Raw genomic sequence first — 23,697 nt, 5'->3', positions numbered from 1 at the left:
AAGTAGGGATTGCTGCACAAGGGCATTGATAGTTCACTAACAAGTACAATATATAATTCAGAAGACATTTACAATAAGACAACCAAAAAGATTTATAGCAGCTCCTTAAAAACAACCTGCCTTGTATTTGAGAAACTTAAACAGACAAAATCTCAAAGTCATGTTACACTGGGAAATTGCACTGTTAACGTACTTTACCTGAAAGTACCAAATATCGCACTCACTTTCTTAACATTTCAACACAAAGTAGAACAGATTACTGTAGTCCAGGGATGACAGCTATTTAGCTATAACTGATATTAAAGTGTGTCATGATAGAATCTGATTGCCTATTGCATGTGACTGTACCTCCATCCCTTTTTAGTCTCTTATTACCCTTCTTTGTATATGATTGCTGCTTAGTACTTTTCTTTTTTAATACTATCTGTTAAGTTCACCAAAAGTAAAGTAATTAAATAGATTAACCATGTAGTGCAAAAAGGAAAAATAAAAAGTGATTCAAACCCTTCACGATACAGAAAGCAAAATACCTAACCACTGTTTTGACAGTGGGTTGCTTAAAGATATCTGTTAGACTGGGGATGTTATTACTTTTGCTTAGTATATCATGATTAAACTGACCATCACACTTCCATTGGAATATAGTTAATTTATTGGTGGAATTTATTCAGCATTTATTCCAGAATGGATGTGTGATGATGAGGTTTAGGTATACTTTATTAAGGGTGTATGCTAAATGGTATTAAGATACAGTATCCTCTCCATAATGTTTGGGACAAAGACACATCTTTCTTGATTTACCCCTCTGCTCCACAGTTTAAAATTACAAATCAAACAATTTTGACGTAATTAAAGTACACATTGGAGACTATCAGTTAATGGTATTTGCATACATTTCGGTCACAACATGTACAAATGATAACACTTTTTCCATGTGTTCCCCCCATTTCAGGGCACCATAACATTTGGGACAATTGTTGTTACAACTGTTTGTGATTACTGTGTTTCATTGCTCCATTAGTGCAGGGATAAGATAGCTAGGTTTACCTTTGGAGTCTGTAGTTGCCACTGTTCAACATGAGGACAAGAACTGTGGCAATGAAAGTTAAAGAATACATTATGAGGATGAAAAACAAGAATAAAACCTTTAGACACATTGATAAAACTTTAGGATTACCTAAATGAACCGTCTGGAATATCATTAAGAAGAAAGAACGCACTGGTGAGCGCAGTAATTGCAAAGGGATTGGTAGGCCAAGGATGACCTCCACTGCTGACGACAGTGGAATCCTCACTATGGTAAAGGAAAAGTCCCAAAGGCATCTCCGACAGTCTTCAGGAGGCAGATGTAGATGTGTCAGAGACTACTATCCACAGAGACTTTATGAATAGAAATACAGATGCCACACTACAAGATGCAAACACTAGTTAGCCACAAAAACAGGATGGTGAGATTACAGTTTGCGAAAAAGGAATTAAAAGACCCTGCAGAATCCCAGAGAAGGTCTTATGGACAGAAGAAACAAAAGATGAACATGTATCAGAGTGATGGCAAGAGCAAAGTGTGAACATAAAAAGGAACTGCCCAAGATCCAAACCATAGTATCTCATCTGTTAAACATTTTGGTGGGGGTGTTATGACTTGGGTATGTATGGCTGTCACAGGTACCGGCATGCTTATCATCATTGATGATGCAACTGTTGACGCCAGTCACACAGTGAGTTCTGAGGTGTATAGAAAAAGAAACATCTGCTCAAGTTCCAGTAAATGCCTCCAAACCCTTTGAATGGCACTTCTCCCTACAAAAAATAATGATCCCAGACATACTGCTGAGGCAACACAGGAGCTTTCCAAATCTTGAATTCTTGAATAACCAAGTCAGTCACCCACCTTAAATCAAACTGAGTATGCCTTTCACAGTTGTAGAAAAAAACTTAAGGGTCAAGCCCCCAAAACAAGCGGGAGCTGAACATGGCTGCATTAGAGATTTGGCAAAGTATCACCAGAAAACATATTTAGCATCTGATGATTTCAGTGAAACACAGACTTCAAGCTCTCATTGCATGCAAGGGATATGCCACAAAATACTAGATATGACTGCTTTGTTATACTGGTCATTGCCATGTCCCAAACATTGTGGTGCCCTAAAAGGGGGGAACCAATGTAGAAAATAGTGTCATTTCTACATGATATGACCAAAACGTATGCAAATACCCTTAAATGAAAGTCTGCAATGTGCACTTTAATGACATCTGAATTTTTTTGTAATTATAAACTTTGGAGCAAAGGGGTAAATAACGAAAAAATGTGTCTTTGTCCCAAACATTAGGGCACTGTATTAAATAGTGTAAATTAGTTTACTGCTGCAACAACTCCTCACTGACACAGTACCTACAATCAAGTTTTGCTTAACAATGTCAAAAATACAGCCAGAGAAGGCAACTAAAATGCAATGCACATAAGTTATTTGGTACTGATTGTACTACTTTTAGATTACTAATAAAATTATAGGTTAATCTGCAACAAATATTGAAAAAGGGAATTAAAGTCAAAAACTGTTACGGCTACCTACATGTATTTTATCAATACAGCCTGCCTTTGGCTTGTTGCAGTAAACTCCTGCAGTATTGCTTTGTGTAGAATGAAGCTGTGTTTGCAGTAATCTGTTGTTTATGCATTCTCAATCATATCTGATATGAATTGAAAAAATTGTGAGATTTATTTGTATTATAGTCACACATTGGGCCTCTCCCTGTAAATTCAGTGACCCCTTGCTAAATTTGTCTTGGTGCTAACCTTGCTTTACAGTCAATTCACAAAAATCTGCTGTTTCTTATTGTTGTCAATGGCACAACCTGGATAAATGAGATTTTTTAATATCCCATCTAAAATTGTTTTTGCTGTTAAATGGATATATTACACAAGGCAGCAATTTTTTTGATAATTATCAGAGACCACAACACACTTTTCTAATTCAGTTTTTCCAGCTGATTTCACATCTGCTTTCAGTCTTTTCCAGTCATATCAACTTTTTTTAGTTATGAGTAATGTTAGTTTAGTGCACTTGCATATAGTTTCTACTAAAACGTAAGCACCAATTAAGTAAATGTTTTAGTATCTTCAATGCAAAGTGAAATCGGCATGCATTGTGGCATAGATACTGTATACTGAATGTTGTCAGTCAGCTACCACTGTTTCTTCAAAAACATTTAGAGCAGGATTTACTTGTGTGCACTGTGTCAGGATTGTCGCTCGTCACTCACCGTACCATGATTTTCTGGAAAGAACTCTAGATGTGAAGTGTATTGTCAATGAAGTGCTACAGAAAAGTTAAACACAAACATGAAATCAGCATGGAAAACACTACAAAGCCCACATAAAATTATCTCTGAAAATTACCTGTTGGTCTATGTTATTATAAAAGTTCTATAAAAATCCTGCTTTTTATCTGTTTGCTGGCAACATTAATAATGATTGTCAGCTGCCTTTTCAGATTTGACAAGCCTGAGTACATTATCATATATGTTCAAGGGCAAGCTCGTACTGTGTGAAAATAGCATTTGCATCTAGCAGTGCCTTTCTGCTTTCAAATTATGTGAATTAATTTTTATTTACTCTATCGTGATCATGCTTATGTTCCACTGAACAAACATTTCTCTTTTGAAAGATTAAGAGAAACTTTTGCAGAGTGATTATACACACAACATTCTCATATGCAGTGCTGTGAAAAAGTATTTGCTTTCTTCCTAATTGCCTGTATATTTGCTTATTCGTAACTTAACAGTTACCGATCTCCAAACAAATTTAATATAATACAAAAGACAACCTGAGTAAACACAATACAGTCTTTAAGTGATCATTTGATTTATAGAAGGAAAACAATTCACCAACATCTATACCAATCAGTCAACTTAGTCACTCAATCAACCATTGAACCAAATTTAAATAATGTGTTAAATTAGACTATACACACCCACATGATTGTTGTCAGTCTAATTTATTCTAAACATTCCTTATACAGAACCTTTCCAGCAATGGGAAGTTGGCAAAAGGTCTCAAGAAGCATCACACCGTGCATTGATAAAAAAAAATTCTAGAAGACTTCAGAAAGAAAGTTACTGAAATATATTATTTGTAAAGGATTTCAAAGCGTTGTAAATCATCATGAAAGCCATTATCTCCAGAAGGATCTGGGAAGTCCCAGAAGAACCCAGAGAAACATTTAAGGAACTGCAGGAACTCTGCTCAGTTAATGTTGGAGTTCAAGATTCTACCACTAGAAAGACACAGGATAAAAAATGTTATCCATGGGAGGGGTTGCAAGTTGAAAAACACTGCTAAACATGAGGAACATAAACTCCTTGACTTTTCAAAAAACACCTTGATTATCCTCAAAACTGTTGAGTCAAAAGTGGAATTTTATGGGAGATGTGGAACATGTTATATCGGGCATAAAGCTAACAGATTTTCACAGTAACAACATAATGCCCAAAGTCAAATGTGGCGGAAGTGTAATGATGTTGGGATGCTTTGCTGCTTTAGGTCTCAGAAAACTTGCCATAATTGAGAGATGCCTGAATTCAGCTCTTAACCAGAAAGTATTGTAGTAGAATGTCATGCATCAGTCCACGATCAGAAGTTTAAGCGCAGTGGGATTATGTAACAGGACAGCAATCAGAAGCATAACAGCAAGTCCTCATTTTTCAGCTTCTGAGTGGCTGAAACAAAATGCAAAATTAAGGTTTTGGAGTGGTCTTGTAGAAGTCCTGAGTTGAACTCCATTGAGATGTTGTGGCAGGGCCTTAAATGGGAAACTTGATAGTTGAAATCCCTCCAATGTGGCTCAATTAAAACAATTCTGTACAAAAGGGTGAGCCAAAATTTCTCCATTGTGATGCCAAAGATTGATTTTTGTGTATGTGATTGAAGTTATTGCTGCTAAAGGTGGCCCAACCAAGTATTAAGTTTAGAGGGGCAGTTACTTTGGGTGATATGGGTGTTGATGAACTTTTTTATTTCAATAAATCAAATGATCATTTAAAAACTGTTTTGTGTTTACGAAGGTTGTAAAGGGTAAGTACTTTTTCACAGCATTGTGTTAAAACACGTTCGCTAAAATCTTGCTTTGCTGGTTTAAAAATCTGCAGTGTCAATTTCACTTGTTATTATGTTTAATGTGATATTTTTAAACAAAATAATGTGCATTGACTTTGAAGCTGAAATTATCTTTTTTCAGCGTTTTTTTTTTTTCCTCATGTGTAGACATGCAGTGAAATATTAGAATTTAGTTTTGTGTTTTTGATGTAGATTACATCCTATAAACATGAAAAATTATATGATTAAACATCATATTTATGTGAAAAAATAATTCACTGTATATTTATTTTAATCTTTGCGGTGGGCTGGCGCCCTGCCTGGGGTTTGTTCCAGCCTTGCACCCTGTGTTGGCTGGGATTGGCTCCAGCAGACCCCCGTGACCCTGTGTTAGGATGTAGCGGGTTGGAAAATGACTGACTGAATGACTTTATTTTAATCTGTGTATTTTGTTTGTATATCATGTAAATTGTAAATTGAGACTGTACTAGTTGCAATGTTCAATTTGAAATAAATTGACATGACGTGCAGTATAAATTAATTTTTCCTAACTCCAAATTCTTACCACATAGGGCATACAGGAATAACACTCTAAAGCAACACTCGTGTTATGAGTCATTCTTACCATTCCTGTCCCCGGTGTTACTGTTTATTCTCTGCACTCTGTGGGTTCACTTTTCTCCATCTGACATAATTGAGGATCAACCAAGAATGTTCTACTTCCTTGTTGGAACGGCTTTCTCCAATATTACTGTAAGTCTGCATTAGTCCTATGATGAATCAATTATTGTCACTATGAAAAACATCAGGTCATAATCAATTTAACATGAAGTATAATGTACTGTACTATAACAAGCTGTCTCATAAAGACAACAAATGGGTGTTTGCCAAGACTGAAAAAGTGCTGTATTATAGACTGCATTGTTAGTTATTATTGGATGGTAGTAAATCTTATTTGATATCTGTTCCTTCTCGCTGTTTGTTTTTGAGGTTGAATACGATGGTCATTATTTTTCATGGTGTTTTTTTTTTTTTTTTTTTTTTTGTGGAATAGTATACTTTTCTCATTTCATATTAGTTGACTTATACATTATCTATTTTACTTTAAGCAGGAATTGCAGTGAAATATTGCTTTAATGAGTAAATGATCATTTTAATTGTGGGTTTTAGTGGTTTATAGTGTTCTGTTTTCAATGTCGGAAAATAATTTATTTTTGAGTTAAACTCTCAGTAAAGCAAATTGGCCAGAAACGATTTTGCCCCATCCAAGTCAGTGCATAGCCATTGGGGTTACTGATAAATTGAATTCATTCATAGTAAATGTGATGATCTTGCTACTAAGTTTATATAGTAGATGCATGGCAAAAAAAGGTTTTGCCTGCATGCTTCACATTTGGTACTAATGAATGCTGTGTGTTGTATTGATATAGTTTTGACTACAGAACACTGGCAAATATGGAGAATGGATACATTAGGGTAACATTTTTTGAGCATGCAACAGATGAGTACTTGCTATACATTTAATTTTATAAGCAACTTCATTCTGTATGATCTTTTTGTCTGTAAGAATATAAAGTTGCTTTTGCAAATTTTTACCAGTACAGTACTTGCTAATGTCTCATTCTGAAACCTGCTTTTCTAATTCGGGGTTGCAGCTTATCCCAGGAGCACTGGGTTCAAGGCAGAAAATAATGTCGGACAAGGTGCCAGTCCATTGCTGTGCCTATCCACACCCACAGTCCCCCAAGAGCCAATTAGGAATCGCCAGCTAATCTAACTTGCATGTCTTCAGGAATGTGTGAGGAAAACCCTTGTAGATAAAAAGATAGGCTGTAAACTCTACACTAACATTATCCAGGTTCGGGACTTACACCCAGCATGCTTGATCCATGAGGTGGCAGTGTTGCTCACTATACCATTGTACACATGACAGCCCTAATCTTTATTAATATTAGCTCCTGCAGAATTCTTAATGCTTCTCAGAATAATGCACCACTATGCATCATTTTGGAGGTATTTGTTAATTTTGTATGCAGACTTCGGTTGCCTCAACATTTTTGGTACTTCATGTAATGGAAAGTTTTTTCTAGTGGCAAAGTGTCTGACTGTGTAGCTGTGAGTCTACATATGTTGTCTAAACAAATAATTTTTGACCCTTACTAAGGTACTTTTTAAATGTCTTTTTTAATATTGTAGTCTTGATTTCATTGTAAAAGAAAAATTGTTTCTCAGACATTTCAATAACTAAAGTACTCTTTTGTGAATAATGCCATGGGTGTAGGTATGTTCTGTGATGAACAGGTTTCTAGTTTGTTTAGTTAAAGTTTGTTTCACTTATGTGTAATATTAATATACATAATTATAATGCGATTCCTAATTAATGCCTAAAACTATATTAAATGGTATTCTGCAACATGTCACAGAAGGCAATACTTGGAAGACTATCTAAACTTTTGCTTTTATTATCTAGGTTTTTTCATGTTTACTATTCACTACTTTGACACTTCATTTAATGCTATGTATATTGTATGTGACTTTTATTCAAAGTGATACTAGTTTTAATGTGCCATTAAAGTTTAAAGCACTAGTTCTCAAGCTTCGTCCTGGGAACCCCATATAGCTGCAGGTTTTTGTTCCAACCATTTTCATAATCAGCGAGTTATTTTACCTCTAGTTCCTTATAATTAGCTTGGCGTTTTTTCTCATTCACATTCTGCATTCAGAGAAGCACAGCAGTGCCATTTTCTTACCTTTACAAGACATATAAAATAGTTATAATTTTGGTGTATTGTGTTGCTTTCTTATTAATTTTCCTTTTTTCTATGTAGTTTTCTCCCTTAATTGTATTCTCATAATAACAGTCAACAATGAGCAGAGTAGACACCTGGGCAAACATCAGAGAATGCTGAAATGCCACAACTAATGTCCGACCCACTAACGTGCGCGTTAGTAAGTAATAGATTAAATAATCAGAATACCTGGAAAAGCAGAACAAAAATAAATTCAGTAGGTGCTTGGTACATTCTAATAAAAAATTTACCAAACTTTGTTTTGTAATTTATAGATTGACCTCAAAACATTGAAACTGGCTGCGAGTCCAGTTAAAAACAAAAGTTGGTTTGAACAAAATCTGTACCCAAATGGTTTCCTTAGGTCTGAATTTGCAATCACTGTTTTGAACATTCACATTATGTAGTAGTAGTAGTAGTAGTAGTAGTAGTAGTAGTAGTATGGGAAAGTGGCAGAAATTAGGTTTCTTAGGAGTTTTGGGCAAGCCAAGAGGAATCCTTGGTGACAGACCTAGGTCATGCTGGAGGGATTACATCACTTGGCTGGCTTTGGAACACCTGGGAATCTGTAGCTGGGGACAGGGAAGTCTTGGCTGACCTGTTTTCCCTACTGCCACTGCAACCTTCAATAAAAGTGATTTCTAAAATGAGATTACATATTATTATTTACATTTTTAACTCGGCCTGTATTTTGTATCTGCTTTCTGTAATGTTTTCTTCTTCTTTTTTCGAAGTGTAAACTGATTGTCTGCCAGATGAGCAATACCCGCTGTCAACCTCTAAGCTGGATACTCTTGCCAGTTGCTGTTGGTGTGGCAGTTATCCTAACTGAACTAGGAAAACAAAATGAAACTCTTATCTTGTATTGCTTGACAGCCTTAGTAGCAGTAGCACATATTCACTATGGGGTTTGTGTGGTAAGTGGTTTTTTTTTTTTTATGTGCTTATTTTTACTCTGCAGTAAAAGCAAAAATGTTGGTCTGTTATATTCTTTTTCTTATAATAGAAACATAAGCAAATTTAAATTCTGACAATAATTAGTAGATAGTGGTAAATATTATTATCTAAAAATGTACAGTATATAAATTAACATATTGGTTGAAATTTGTGACAATACTTCTGCTACTACTAAATGTTAATATGTATGGTGCAGTACAGATTGGGTTTAATTTATAATGAAAACATTAAAATTGTTATTTCCATGATTTAATGTTATTTTTTCAGATCTTTCATTTGATAAAATGCATTAAAATAGTTTAAAAATAACTACGTATTTCTAAAGGTTTTAAAATAATAAATTAATAACTAATTAATAACTTTGGAATTAGATTTACTAGGGTTTCATGTTATCCTTCTGTCCATGCATTTACTGAACAGCTTTTTCCATTTTTAACATCATGGGCAGTCAGACCTTCATCCGTGAAACTTAAAATCCATCAATCTGTTCAGGAATTCACCCTGGGGGGTGGGGGGTGGTGCCAGTCTATTACAGGGTAACGTCACACACACACAAACTCAACTCACCCTCACTTATACTAGGGCATTTCAGAAGCACCAAGTTGCCTACTTTTAGACTCTTTCAGTGTGGAATTAATACAGGAGTATCAGGATAAAATTCATATAGACACAAAGTGAGCATACAAATTCCACAGACAATAGTCAAGCTCGGGTTCAGACCCACTCTCCTGCCTCTACTGCCTCTTCTGTTCTGTAATCACAAATACTGCAGTAGAGTTACATCTTCACAGGTGGTGCAGTGGTAGTGTTGCTGCTTTGCAGTAAGGAGACTGTGGAAGATTGTGGGTTCGCTTCCCGGTTCCTCCCTGTGAGGATAGCGCTTTGAGTACTGAGAAAAGCGCTATATAAATGTAATGAATTATTATTATTATTTATTAATGAGTAACCCTGAATTATATGATAGCTGCTTTAGTTGAACATGTTCATTGCTTAGGTTATTACTGCACTAGGAAACTGGTTCATATCCTGTTGTGGCATCATCCCACTTCAATGTTATGGTAATTTATTATATTCCTTTCAGAGCCACAAGATTTTATTTGAAGTAGTTTGATTTTCACAAACTTGAAGAATGTTAAGTTTTGCTACGAAGTGAAATTTTACATTTAGCATAAAATTTATATGTTAATATACATTGTTTATTTATATTGAAGATAGATCACATAAGTAAAGTAATAAGTAAAATTAACACTTTTGGGTTATCAACTTTCAAAATATAAAATGTAAATAATATAAAATTTTTTTCACATTTATTTTGTAGGTGGTCCAGCTCAGTAGACATTTTAAAATTTATGCCTTTTCTCTGAAGAAACGTAGTGCAGATTGACTAGAGGATGAGAAAATCGGCCTGACTGTTGAAGAAGAGTAAACATTTTCTGAAGCTCGACTACTTCAGCTATCACCGCAAGAATTGGCATCTATGCTATAATGGAGAGATAAAAGACATAAATGGTACATATTCAAGAAACTTTACATCAGTTGTACTGGATGTATCCCTAGCCTTTACAGGCAAAGTCTGGAATTTAAAAATTATTTTTTTAATCCGAGAAAGTAGTGACATCACCTATTCAATCATGAAATATCCAGCACAGGATGTATGAAATGTTGTCATGGAAAGATGCATCATGAATGTTTTTTGGCTTTTTGGAAATAACATGCATATTGCCTTACAGCACAGGTTCCACTGAATTAGCTAGATATATGGAGGCTTTATTTAATTATGTCCCTATATTTATTTACTGATGATGCTATCCAAATCTCCAGTGCATTTGGATACAGCAATACAGTAGACTAGAATTAGTTATGAAATAACTTTTTTCCTGTTTATTGGGGGGGGGGGGCGTGTCTCTTAAAACTGTTGGTTTAAAAGCCATGTAAAGTACTTCTAAAGAAATTAAGTTTTACGTCCTCTAAACCATGAGAATGGTAATTATTCTTTGTTAGAATTTGTGAATTTCATACAGACTGTAACAATGATCCAAAATCAATAATTTTTTGCAAAAATAATCACAGTTGAAATATTGCCAGAATAATTACCAACTGACTTTCTTAGAGTAGAACATATCTAGGAAAAATAGTTTTGTTTTGAAACTACAAAGCTTTTGTGATGTTATTATTCAGTTCAGAAAGAAAACATCATTATCTGCTTTAGTCCCTTGGGTATTGTTTTGTTTTATCTGAAAGGATATGAATCTCTTTTTTATATGTTAGTAGCATATATTTCTCTGTTGCGTTAATTCAAAAAGAATAGATCAGAAAATGTATTAATATAAAATGAAATATCATGTTCAAGGGGAAAATTTGCACCTTATTGGTGACATGAATGCTTAGAAGGAGAGTTTCCTGTCAGGGAACAAAATATCTTGTTTTTCCTATATAAGCCTTTACAGTTAAAGTAGAACAAAGTCTGTCTCTGGTGTATCTGCCAAATTTCTATGGATTTGGACCCCAAAAGTAAATAAAATATTAAACCAAGGTAGAAATCAATCCAGATCAAAAATAAATCCTAAATATTATGGATTAGCAGCAGTTTACTTTTTTATGCAATGAAATTTTAATTTGCCAACATTGTGGTGAAAGCATGCCGATTTTCTTTTAGTTGTTTTTTTCCACAGTTTATTTCTTGCATGTTTGAGCTACTATATGTGCTTTTTCATCTACATATAAAATGCTCCATGTTTTCTTTAACCAGTCTGAAGTTGTGCTTGAATGACGAGTGTACCAAAATCCCTTATATGGGCCAGGTACATTCAGAAGGAACAGGCACAGCAGAGGGTTTGTTTTCTCTTAATTATCTAAAAGGAAAAAAGAATAAGAAAACAAAACACTAGTGTATCAACTTTTTTCTAATGTTATGCTAATATTTATTGCTATGTAATGTTTTTGCTTCTTTAGTAAGACGTTGATACACCATGTGAAGACTTTTTTATGTAAAATATTTTAATTTGCAAAATGAACAAATTCAGTATTTGTTTAGGAAAGTTTATTTTTAATCATTGTGTAAAAAATTATGTTTAACATAAATTACAATGCATTTTTTATATATTTTGTTGAGACTACTGTATGGCATTTTGTTTTGAATTTTGTTCATGTTCTTTGCACCACTTTGTTGAAAGTAATATGTTTCATGTGGCAGTTGATTGTATATGGCACTGAATGTCCTTGAGAATATAATGACTAGAAAAAATGAAACCGCTATATATTTGTATTGCATCTGTGAAAACATTTTACTTTTAACTGATTTAATGAAACATTATTGAGCTGCATAATGTATGTAATTTACCATGCTCTGGGTAATTGTTTATGAGTGTTCAGTACAAAGCAGAAATAGTTTTGAACAGTGTCTTTCCTAAAGTCTTCCTTCTTATATCCTTCTCATAAGTGTGTAACATAATTATATTAATTGAAGTTTAAAGTGCTATTTTCATGTAATATTGTTTGGTTAGTATACTACAGTGTGAAAATGAAAAATTTAGATCAGTGTTTCTTAAATTTGGTCCTTGATGGGCCCCTTTTGGTAGCCAATTTTTAACTTTTAATTAGATGGCTAGTTCCTGCCTTTGAGTGAACTACCTACTTATTTCATTTTTTGCCTTGTTTCTGCATTCTGCATTGATTGGTAGAATCTGAAATACACTGAAGTTGGTAATTTAGGATTTTTTTGTGAGAGAGTGGAGCTTTTGTAAATCTGAAAGGGCAGTTTATTTTGCCCAGCATTTGTAAAATATGTTTTCCTGCCTTGTGCCCTGTGTTGGCTGGGATTGGCTCCAGCAGACCCCCGTAACCCTGTAGTTAGGGTATAGCCGGTTGGATAATGGATGGATGGATGTGTTTTGTATATTAATTGTGTGTTCGCTTGGACATTATTCTCCCTTAGTAATTGGACACAGATTTTAACTAGAAAACCTAGAAAAAGAAGTGGCTCATTCTGTGTTAGTTATCATAGGATACACCCACCACCACCACTTACACTTTTCCAAATTAGAGACACCAGTTAGCCTAACATGCACATCTTGCATGTTAGGCTACCATGCTACCCAGACAGAATGTGCAGTCATATAAATGTTGCATATGCTAGTATTTAAGTCCTCAACCCAGAAGGCTGTAGTTACGAATTGCTGTGCTGCAATTAAGTAGAAGCAAGCTTGTCTAATTATACATGCTCATTTTAATGTGATAATCTTGATGTCATTACAAAATTTATTAAATTGAAAACCTGAAAGATTGAGAAACACTGGGAGATGGCAATTAACTCATCTGTATCTTTTATGACTGTTCTGTGTGAACACAAGATTGATAGTTTTTCTTTCAGTCTGTTCATTTGCTATTGTACTACCTTGTTTTTAGCAAGTCAGCTATGTTTAAACTGTAATATCAGGTATTATGAGTATTGAAAGAAAACAAAAATAAGGAACTTTTACACAGGTTTAGATTTAAATACATAAATGTTCCATGTATTGAATAACAGAACTAACTGAAGCCTCCTTCCACAGTTGAATACAATGATTGAGCTTGAGTTTGAACCCCAAGTGCTTTCTGACTAGCATGGGACTTCAGTAGAAATTCCAATCCTCTGAAACATAGTTCATAAAAATGATGCACTTGACTAATTAAATCATATACCCAGGGTTCTTTTGTGTGCCTAGGAGAATGTAAATTATCCCGCCAGTTCTAGGTACATGATGTTCATCATATTTGTATTGGAGTTTTGCTTATTACTGTGTTGTGATTTAGGTTATTTTCACATTATCATTTTAAGGTATCATTTAGTAATTTATATACAATGCCTGCTCTGGAGATTTTTGATTTGGTTTCTTTATTTAGCTTCACCTAGGCTAAGCCTGTCTTTAGGAAAACTGATTCGCACTAGATTTCTTGAGGTACTGGTTCTACAGGGCTTGGATTTTGTTTTTTAGCAGCATCCTCTGTTAAAGCCCCATGTCAGGTTTACTTAAATAAAAATAGTGCAAGTCTGCATAAGAAAGATTATTTTAAACTATTATGAAAGTCATGTACAAATACTATAGTGAGCTGCTTAAAGTGTGAGAAAGAAAGAAAAGTGCAATTCCAAGTAGCATAAAGTAGTAAAAACTTTAAAAGAGGAACTGGCTTCAGTCCATTCCATTAGCACATGTTCGTGCATAAGCATAGATGGCTGTGAAACTGTTGGTCCTTAAGTAGTAAAGCAATAGTACCTTTGGCCAGGGGTTAGTTACTGAGCTAAAATGCAATAGAAGAAAAGTAATTGCTAATGTCTTTTCTGCATATTGCATTAATGTTCTATGAATTAATTAGTAATCATTAGGAGATGATACAGATATAATAGTATTATTATTTACTGCTTAATCTTTTTTCTTTCTTCTATGATATCTGACATTTGATTGTCAGCAGGTTTACCTATAGCCACCTTTTTAATAATTTGACAATGTAGATGTTAGTAATAACTAAACTAAATGCTTAAAATTATTCACTTATGATTGTATGTTATTTTTTACAGTTCAGAATGGTTATATCACATGTTGAAACAATGTACAGAGTACAACAGAAATGGCTATTCTGTGTCCACACTTGACAGGGAAAAGGTGTCCACATTGCTTCCTGTCTTTCCTTTCTTACTCAGATTCATGAGATTTGTAAAATAAAAATTATGCCAATCTTATGATCATTTAAGGTGCACCACAAACCAGAAAATTATGTAATCATACTTGACATTCTTTATTTCAGTAAAGATTGGGGACATATTGCTTTTAACAAGGGAAAAAAACAAAGCTTCTCAGGTGTATAGTATCAGGAACGTTTGCTAGGAATGTAACTTTCTGAGTAGTTTTTTTTAATATGTTTTATTTGAAAATTTACTATGTTGTGTATTGCTTTTTAATGTACACACAATTGCAAAATAAATTATTTGACAGTGTTATGATTATAAATACAAGTATTTTTACTGATCCAAGGAAAGCAAGCAATTACTGAGATTATTTACTTGTAGCAATTTTTCTCTTATTCCTTTCACTTGGCCCATTATTCACATTCTATATTGCAAAGTGTATTAAACTGATAAGACCTGTTCTACCTCAACATTAGTTAAATCTGAGTCATCTTATTAATGTTACTGAATTGAGTAGAAACTGGACAAAAAACTAGTACATAACCATGAACTTAAGCTATTTAAATTTGCATAAATTTGTATATTTTATTAGTTATTAAAAATAGTGGTCATCTTAATTTTTGTAACTAATTGCTGCCCTTCCTTATGAAACATATATGAAATATGTGGAATATGTAACTGAAAGTTTTATGGCAGCTTCCATGTTGGACTGATTGCATTCAAATCAGAGCCTGTAAAGAGTCTAATAGAACGCTGCTTTATATGTTAATTGAAGGGGGTATTGAATCGGTAGGCGCTAAAATAAGCACTATGTTTTATACACATTAGCATGTTAACATTTTTTTGTTTTTTTGCTGTTCATGTACTTGAACATATATACTGTAAGTAGCTCTGGGGTGAGGTTTACATCATGAAATGTTCTTTCATTGATGCTCCAGAGTTTTTGTTTGCTTTGGGATTTCTAGTATTGATATTATCTGTGAAACATCATGTAAGCTACTGCATTGCCTCTTTTTCTATTTTTAAAAGACAATTTTACAAAGTAAAAAAAATGTATAGTAGTAAGCAAAAAACCTGTGGTAATTGCTATGGGAACCATTTCCTTTACAAATACTGAAAAAATACACAAGTGTGAATGTACTGCATAGAATATTGTGTTTCTCTTTGAATTTCAAAGAGATGTAACTGCATGTGAAATATTAATGCTATTAGCTGTAACTGTGTTAAACATGTAATTCCTTCATTTTATTGTGTTCATACAACTGGAATGTATGTTGTCATGAGATAAACATAGTTTTGTTTGATGTTCGAGAATTTTTCGAACATAGTGATTTGGTGCTGCAAATATCCAGCCTTATGTCCCGCTTGGACTAGGGGAACGGTTTATAAAGTAAGTTATATTTTAGCTGTCTAGAAGTTACAGATTTATTTACCTATTGGGGAATCATATTGGTAAAAAATATTCACATGTCAAGGCTCTGCAGTAGGTTTTAACCTTTATGTAAACCCACTGACAAATTTCAATTGGTGAATCAATAAATCTGAAAGTATTTGTGTTGTGTTGATTTTTTTTTTCTGATTATAACCATTAATGCCTAAATGAGGATCCCACTACCTGTGTTACAACTAGAATGTTATTACCAAAAATCTGCATCTTAGTATATGTCTAGGTCATAAACCACCTATGAGTTGGATATCCATTGATTTTTCTTTTTATTTGTATTCTACCAGATGTGAAAAGCAAATGATCTTTAGAGACTCATTAAAAGATTCTTATGTATTGATGATAAGTAGCACAAACCTGTGCTTCCATTACAGTGGTGAAGGTTATGGGGGGTTGGGGAGATGGAGGTTGCTGCAGAAGAAGACAAGCGCTGAAATAGCTGCTACTACTGGTCTTCTTTTAAAATGGCTGAATCTCATAACATTTGCATTTCTGTGTTAAAAAATGACATGTATAAAATATTTTACAAGGCATGTGTGTAATAAACATAAGATGGCAATCAATACCATATATTGATTCAATATTCAACAACTGTTTTGGCTTGAAAAATGGATGTATTTGGTAAGTTTTTTAGGCTTTGAACCCTATGAAGCACAGGGCCTAATGCAAAATGCCAGGACTGGTTATGTATGTTTTAAACTTTATAGAAAGCATTTCACTTTAGAACAAAATTGTACAGTGCATCCGGAAAGTATTCACAGCGCATCATTTTTTCCATATTTTGTTATTTTACAGCTGTATTCCAAAATGGATTAAATTCATTTTTTCCTCAGAATTCTACACACAAAACCCCATAATGACAACATGAAAAAAGTTTACTCGAGATTTTTGCAAATTTATTAAAAATATAAAAATTGAGAAAGCACATGTACATAAGTATTCACAGCCTTTGCCATGAAGCTCGAAATTGAGCTCAGGTGCATCCTGTTTCCCCTGATCATCCTTGCGATGTTCCTGCAGCTTAATTGGAGTCAACATGAAGTAAATTCAGTTTATTGGACAATGATTTGGAAAGGCACACACCTGTCTATATAAGGTCCCACAGTTGACAGTTCATGTCAGAGCACAAACCAAGCATGAAGTTAAAGGAATTGTCTGTAGACCTACGAGACAGGATTGTCTCGAGGCACAAATCTGGGGAAGATTACAGAAAACTTTCTGTTTCTTTGAAGGTCCCAATGAGCACAGTGGTCTCCATCATCTGTAAGTGGAAGAAGTTCGAAACCACCAGGACTCTTTCAAGAGCTGGCCGGCCATCTAAACTGAGCGATCGGGGGAGAAGGGCCTTAGTCAGGGAGGTGACCAAGAACCTGATGGTCACTCTGTCAGAGGTCCTCTGTGGAGAGAGGAGAACCTTCCAGTAGGACAACCATCTCTGCAACAATCCACCATTCAGGCCTGTATGGTTGAGTGGCCAGATGGAAGCCACTCCTTAGTAAAAGGCACATGGCAGCCCGCCTGAAGTTTGCCAAAAGGCACCTGAAGGACTCTCAGACCATGAGAAACAAAATCCTCTGGTCTGATGAGACAAAGATTGAACTCTTTGGCGTGAATGCCAGGCGTCACGTTTGGAGGAAACCTGGCACAATTCCTACAGTGAAGCATGGTGGTGGCAGCATCATGCTGTGGGGATGTTTTTCTGCAGCAGGAACTGGGAGACTAGTCAGGATAAATGGAAAGAAGACTGCAGCAATGTACAGAGACATCCTGGATGAAAACCTGCTCCAGAGCGCTCTTGACCTCAGACTGGGGCAACAGTTCATCTTTCAGCAGGACAACGACCCTAAGCACACAGCCAAGATATCAAAGGAGTGGCTTCAGGACAACTCTGTGAATGTCCTTGAATGGCCCAGCCAGAGCCCAGACTTGAATTCGATTGAACATCTCTGGAGAGATCTTAAAATGGCTGTGCACCGACGCTTCCCATCCAACCTGATGGAGCTTGAGAGGTGCTGGAAAGAGGAATGGGCGAAACTGGCCAAGGATAGGTGTGCCAAGCTTGTGGCATCATATTCAAAAAGAGGCTGTAATTGCTGCCAAAGGTGCATCGACAAAGTATTGAGCAAAGGCTGTGAGTACTTATGTACATGTGATTTCTCAGTTTTTTTATTTTTAATAAATTTGCAAAAACCTCAAAAACTTTTTTCACGTCATTTCTTATAGGGAGAGGCACAAATCGAAATGGTTGTAACAAGAACAATGTTGATTTGTTTTTTGTATTAATATACAAATAAACTGAACATTCAGAAACACTTTAGACGACATAAGTAAAACTTAGAACAGTGCAAGTTCATTCGCAATCTCGGCCCCTTTTTTCCATTCTGTTAGTACTTAAACCATGAGACATCAGAGAAGACTCTCAAGGCATTTATGGGACTCACAACTTTCCTCCACACACTGCCCACCCCTCCTTCAGACTAAAGAGAAAGTGACAGACTAGTTGGACTCAGAATTTTGTTCCATCCCAGTTTCTTAATTAGAAGTCAATTATTGATGATGAAGCACTTTATTCTCAAGCGACATTTTGATGTTTCATTTTAGTGGTCTCACTTGGTAAGGTTCCCCATCCTTAATAGCTTATTTCAGTCTTAAATAGCTGCATTCACTGTTTTTAATGGCTCTTAATTAGTAATAAGATGTAAATTTCAAAAAAGCCAGCAGTTCTCCATCTACCTTGTTTTCATTTACACCTGTGTGGATTCATCATGCACTATTTTGTTTATCCCATTTTATCTTAAGTGTTTTATTAGAGTGAAAATGATACATTTTAGGCTTCAAATCATTTGGATGACATCCTTGGAAAGGAACCTAACATTTCAAACTAACAAGCCATAAAATTAAATAAGGTCTGAGACTAGAATTGATTGGTTTCTAATTAAGCATTTGGGTTGGAATGAAAAATCTGTAGTCACTGCGGCCCTCCAAGATCAATGCTGCCTAACCCTGGCTTACAGCAGGGGTTCTCAAACTTGGTCCTGGTGATCCTCTGTGGCTGCAGGCATTTGTTCCAACCAGATTCACAATCACTGATAATATTTGATCTCCTTTAGTTGGTAGCTGGTCTTTTTCCTCTTATTTTCCATTGAGAAAAGAACAATAGTATGATTTTTACAGGCAGTCAAGTCATTCTCCAACCCGCTATATCCTAACACAGGGTCACAGGGGTCTGCTGGAGCCAATTCCAGCCAACACAGTGCGCAAGACAGGAACAAACCTTGGGCAGGGTGCCAGCCCACTGCAGGACACACACACTAGGGACAATTTAGGATCGCCAATGCACCTAACCGGCATGTCTTTGGACTGTGGGAGGAAGCCCACGCAGACATGGGGAGAACATGCAAACTCCATGCATGGAGGACCCAGGAAGCGAACCCAGGTCTCCTGCGAGGCAGCAGCGCTACCACTGCGTTACTGTGCTGCCCTATGATTTTTACATATATAAAATATTTTGAACTATTTTTTTTCCAATATATGTAAATGCTTAACTCATTTGTTTTATATTATTCTGAAGTTTTTCTCTGCTGTTTGCTGCTTTTGTTGTATCCTAATAATGACAATTAAAAAGAAGCAAAGCAGACACCAGGGAAAATAACACTGAATGATGAAAGGCTGCAACTAATTTAATGTCAGACCTGCTAATTACTATATAATGGGTTAAATAACCAGAAAATCTGGAAAAGAACAATGAAAAGCAGGAAGACAATATTGTTAAAAAGTAAAAACTACATATCCCTTATAACTGCTTAGTACATTATAATAAAAATTTACCAGACTTAGTTTTGTAATTTTTAGTGACTCCAAAACACAGACACTCGTTATTAACAGTTCACTTCATTAGGCTAGCAGTCCATTTAAAAACAGAAGTTGGTTGGAACAAACCCCTTCAGCCACTGCTGCCCTCCAGGACCGAGACTGAGAACCCCTGGCTTAAAGGATTTGTTCAAACCTTTTTAAAAACAACCCTTGGCCATTCTCCTTTTCTTTTGGGTCGGGTTGAATTCTTGGTTTTTTTTCGCTATTTTCTTTTAAAATTCTCTGGAGCTTTTTCTACTGTAGATTAACTTTAAAGTTATTTGGTGAATAAGTTCTGCTACAATTTGCAGGATCGTATATTTTGATTTTTACTTGAAATATAACTTAAACTTCTGGAAGAATGTTATGCACATTTGACCGTATTTTGAACAGAAATTATTTCCATATACAGGTTTGGATTGGTATTTCGGCTGGTTTGATGTCAACATGGCCAAAATCACCCCACTTCCCCCATCTACAATTGTATGTGTTGCAACTACAATCATGGACTTTCTAGGTTATAATCTACAGATCAGTTGGTGACAACAGATTTTAAATTTGAAGTAATTCTGACCTTCCATTCTGGAGTTAAGGGGGAATGATTTCAGGTGGGTGATGCCAACATACTAAAATCTTGTCGCCGTTACAATCTGACAATATTGCTTAACGTAGTAATACGCAATATATACATAACTGTGATTATTACATAATTAATCAATAGTACTTATTTACCTTAAGAAACGTAAAATATATTTTGTCTTGGATGGAGGGCGTACACGCCACGTGAACGGGGTTGTAAATTCAGCGGTTTCAGCCAACATGCACAGAATTGCAAAAAGAGTATACTGAGAACTCCACCAGACTCTTACAGTAACAAGCAGCCAAAAAACTTAATATATGGACCCACCGTCTTCATATGTACACGTTAGGGTTTGATCTATCGTTCACAGTACGTTTGTGTATTCAACGTCGTACAGCACAAGAACTTTTTAATGAGTTTAAAAAGGCAACACGTGTTCGTGCAGTGATTGGAGCAGAGTAGAGGGGGCGGCCGCTTCTGGCCTCTAGTCTCACATCTCCTGGCAACCGCCACAACAAAGGTACCCGGTCTGAACCCTGTGGTGTTGGGCTGAACTGTGACACTGAGTCAGACGTCCCGTGTTTTCGGGACTGTTTGACATGAGTCGGTCCAATAGTCCATTAGAGAATGGCGTCGAAGAGAATGCTCCACCATCTCTCGAGTCTGAAATCCAGGAAGAAAGGATCGCCGCCCGGCGTCTCCGGATAGCAGCCCGAGTGCAGGCCAGGAAAAGGTATTTTGCTAAAACGATTTCTTATGCTTTGTTTTTTCACAGAACAAAATGTCTTTTAAAATGCAAGGTTGTATTTGAATAATCAAGTTTATTAGTACTTAAAATGTATATTTCTTTGAAAAGTTGTTTTTCAAATGCCGGGTTGCTGTGCCGCTAATATAGGCAAGGAAGTAAGCGGAAAAACATGTTTAGCCTGCCCAAATGAAATGAGTGTGAACTTTGCAATCTTGGGTCATCCATCCATCCATCCATCCATTATCCAACCCGTTATATCCTAACTACAGGGTCACGGGGGTCCGCTGGAGCCAATCCCAGCCAACACAGGGCACAAGGCAGGAAACATACCCCGGGTAGGGTGCCAGCCCACCGCGGGGCACACACCCACACACCAAGCACACAATAGGGACAATTTAGAATCTCCAATGCACCTAACCTGCATGTCTTTGGATAGTGGGAGGAATCCGGAGGAAACCCACACAGACACAGGGAGAACATGCAAACTCCACGCAGTGAGGACCTGGGAAGCGAACCCAGGTCTCCTAACTGCGAGGCAGCAGCGCTACCACTGCTCCACTGTGCCGCGCATCTTGGGTTATTTACCTAAATCATCGCTAGTAATTTTAGTATTTATAATTAAAGTGCCCCGTGGCCCTATGTTAGGGTATAGCGGGTTGGATAATGACTCACTGACTGACATAATCAAAGTGTGTAGCTGAGTGTGCTCTGCAATATTTGTTTCTGCTGTATGCATATTTCCCGGGGTTGACTTTGGACCCTAAAAACTTTTCACTGCAAAAATAATGATGCAGAAAGAGAAAGCTAGATGCATTAAACAGGAAACAACGACTTCGTAGATAACAATGTGGTTGTCAAAATAATGAATGAAAGAATGAAACGAGATAAAACGGAAAATACAGTAACTCAATATTCCTCTCAATTAAATGTTACTTAATTTCAGGGAAAAAATAATTTGATTGTGTTAGTTTCCATTATCAGGTTTCATCTTTTCCTGTTTTGTAATTGTTAGGGAGACGGAGGAACAAAATGACACTCATCATCCAGTAGTTACCAAGGAGCTGAGCAGGAGTCAAAAGCAGAGGGAGCAAAGTAGACGGGTCAGTATAGATTCCTTGGGGTGGTAAAAAGTGTTTTCACTTCATAAATACATTTAGCATGAATTTAAACAAATAAGATCCACTTAAGAAGCTCACAAGTGCATTGTTCTTAGAACAATACAACTTAATAAAAACCCAATATAACAATGCCGAACACAAAGACATGCACTATGTCTATGCAATTTTACATTTATGTTTTATTTGTTTATATTAATGTGAATGAATCTGTCAAATCCATGGTTTTATATGAGGAAATATTACATTTTATTGACAATTCCGAGTGCCCCAGTCCCAATTTCAATGGTCTGTGTTTATTGCTAAGGTGACCTTCTCATCAGCTCTTAATTAGCAACACCGAAAAAAGTGTGGGTGTATGTACTTTTACCTACTTGGCTTCTGCATGTTGACTTATATTTGTTGAATAAATTACTACGTAAAATGTGTTGCGTATTGTTTTTCACCTGAGTTTATAATGATTTGATTATAATTATGACCCGATATGTAAAGCCATACCCATTCATCAAAAGGAACTGGTTGAGGTGGTCCAAGCATCTGATTAGAATGCCACCTGGACGCTTCACCGTGGAGGTGTTTTGGGCATGTTCAACTATTGTGGAGATCTCAGGGCAGACCCAGGGCATACTGGAGAGATTGTATCTCTCAGCGGTTGAGGAATGTCCCGATATCCCCCTGGAGGAGTGGATGGGGTTATGGGGAAAAGGGATGTCTTAGCATCTTTGTTTAGAGACCATCCCCATGACATGGACCTGGACCTGGATAGGCAGCAGAAAATGAATGAATGGACAGATGTATATAAAATCATGGAAGTAAAAGACAAGGAACTTACTTCTTCACATGAGGACTGAAAAAATTAAGTGAGTATCCATTTCTACTTGTATGTGGATATTAAAATTGCAAGGAAAAATAATGTATGCTAGTTTTTATCTGGGTTAGATTAAAGTTAGTTTGATAAATTAAGATTGAAATTAGAGGTTTGATCCAGGAGGTTTGTAAATTAATATCATAATTCTGATTAACTCTGTTTTCTTGTTTTTTGTCTGCTTTGCCGAAGGTGACTTGCAGTTGTTTATGAATATATAATATTTGTTTGAGTGTGTTTATATAATTCTTAATAAACTCCTAACAGTAAGAATATAAGTTGCTGGTAATGTGTATATATAAACGAAGGGTAGCACATACACTACATGTTTTCTTGTATCTCCTTCTCAAAACTATTAACAATATTGGACTCATTCTGAAAGAAATATTATTTTCTTTCAGCGTCTAAATAAACTACAGAGTGATGGGACAGAATTGGTCACTAATATTCAGGTGGCAGTGGATGCAAGAGAATCCCAGAGGAGAACTGAGGAAGCAGAAGCAAAAAGACAAAGGTAGGCTGTCAAAGGCCTGTCATTAGAAATAATACTACTTCACATTTCATGCAAATCAACCAAGCAAATAGAGAGA

At 35.8% G+C, this 23,697-nt stretch overlaps 2 protein-coding genes across 4 annotated transcripts in view; both read left to right on the top strand.

Moving 5' to 3' along the window:
- Nucleotides 1-23,697, top strand: part of selenoi (selenoprotein I) — a 788,955-nt gene that overhangs the window by 42,775 nt on the left and 722,483 nt on the right. For 2 of the 3 annotated variants that reach the window (XR_007934346.1, XR_007934345.1), the window contains exons 8-10: nucleotides 5,668-5,848; nucleotides 8,619-8,801; nucleotides 10,160-13,550. Coding sequence is in view for 1 of the 3 variants with exons in the window: in XM_028797349.2 (XP_028653182.2) it covers nucleotides 5,668-5,848; nucleotides 8,619-8,801; nucleotides 10,160-10,225 (430 nt within the window). In the remaining 2 variants the exon portion in view is untranslated. Of the gene's footprint in view, nucleotides 1-5,667; nucleotides 5,849-8,618; nucleotides 8,802-10,159; nucleotides 16,056-23,697 lie in introns of those variants that run through there. The other variant, XM_028797349.2, reaches the window with a different exon arrangement.
- Nucleotides 20,883-23,697, top strand: part of drc1 (dynein regulatory complex subunit 1 homolog (Chlamydomonas)) — a 51,776-nt gene continuing 48,961 nt past the window's right edge. Inside the window, exons 1-3 of the mRNA XM_028797347.2 lie at nucleotides 20,883-21,112; nucleotides 22,140-22,227; nucleotides 23,509-23,621. Of these exons, the coding sequence (XP_028653180.1) occupies nucleotides 20,979-21,112; nucleotides 22,140-22,227; nucleotides 23,509-23,621 (335 nt within the window). The 5' untranslated portion in view covers nucleotides 20,883-20,978. The remainder of the gene's footprint in view (nucleotides 21,113-22,139; nucleotides 22,228-23,508; nucleotides 23,622-23,697) is intronic.

This window comes from Erpetoichthys calabaricus, chromosome 3 (genome assembly GCF_900747795.2).
Source record: "Erpetoichthys calabaricus chromosome 3, fErpCal1.3, whole genome shotgun sequence".
Taxonomy (NCBI): Eukaryota; Metazoa; Chordata; class Cladistia; order Polypteriformes; family Polypteridae; genus Erpetoichthys; species Erpetoichthys calabaricus.
Note: the sequence above shows the minus strand (reverse complement) of the source record. Positions and strands in the feature narration are given on the sequence as shown.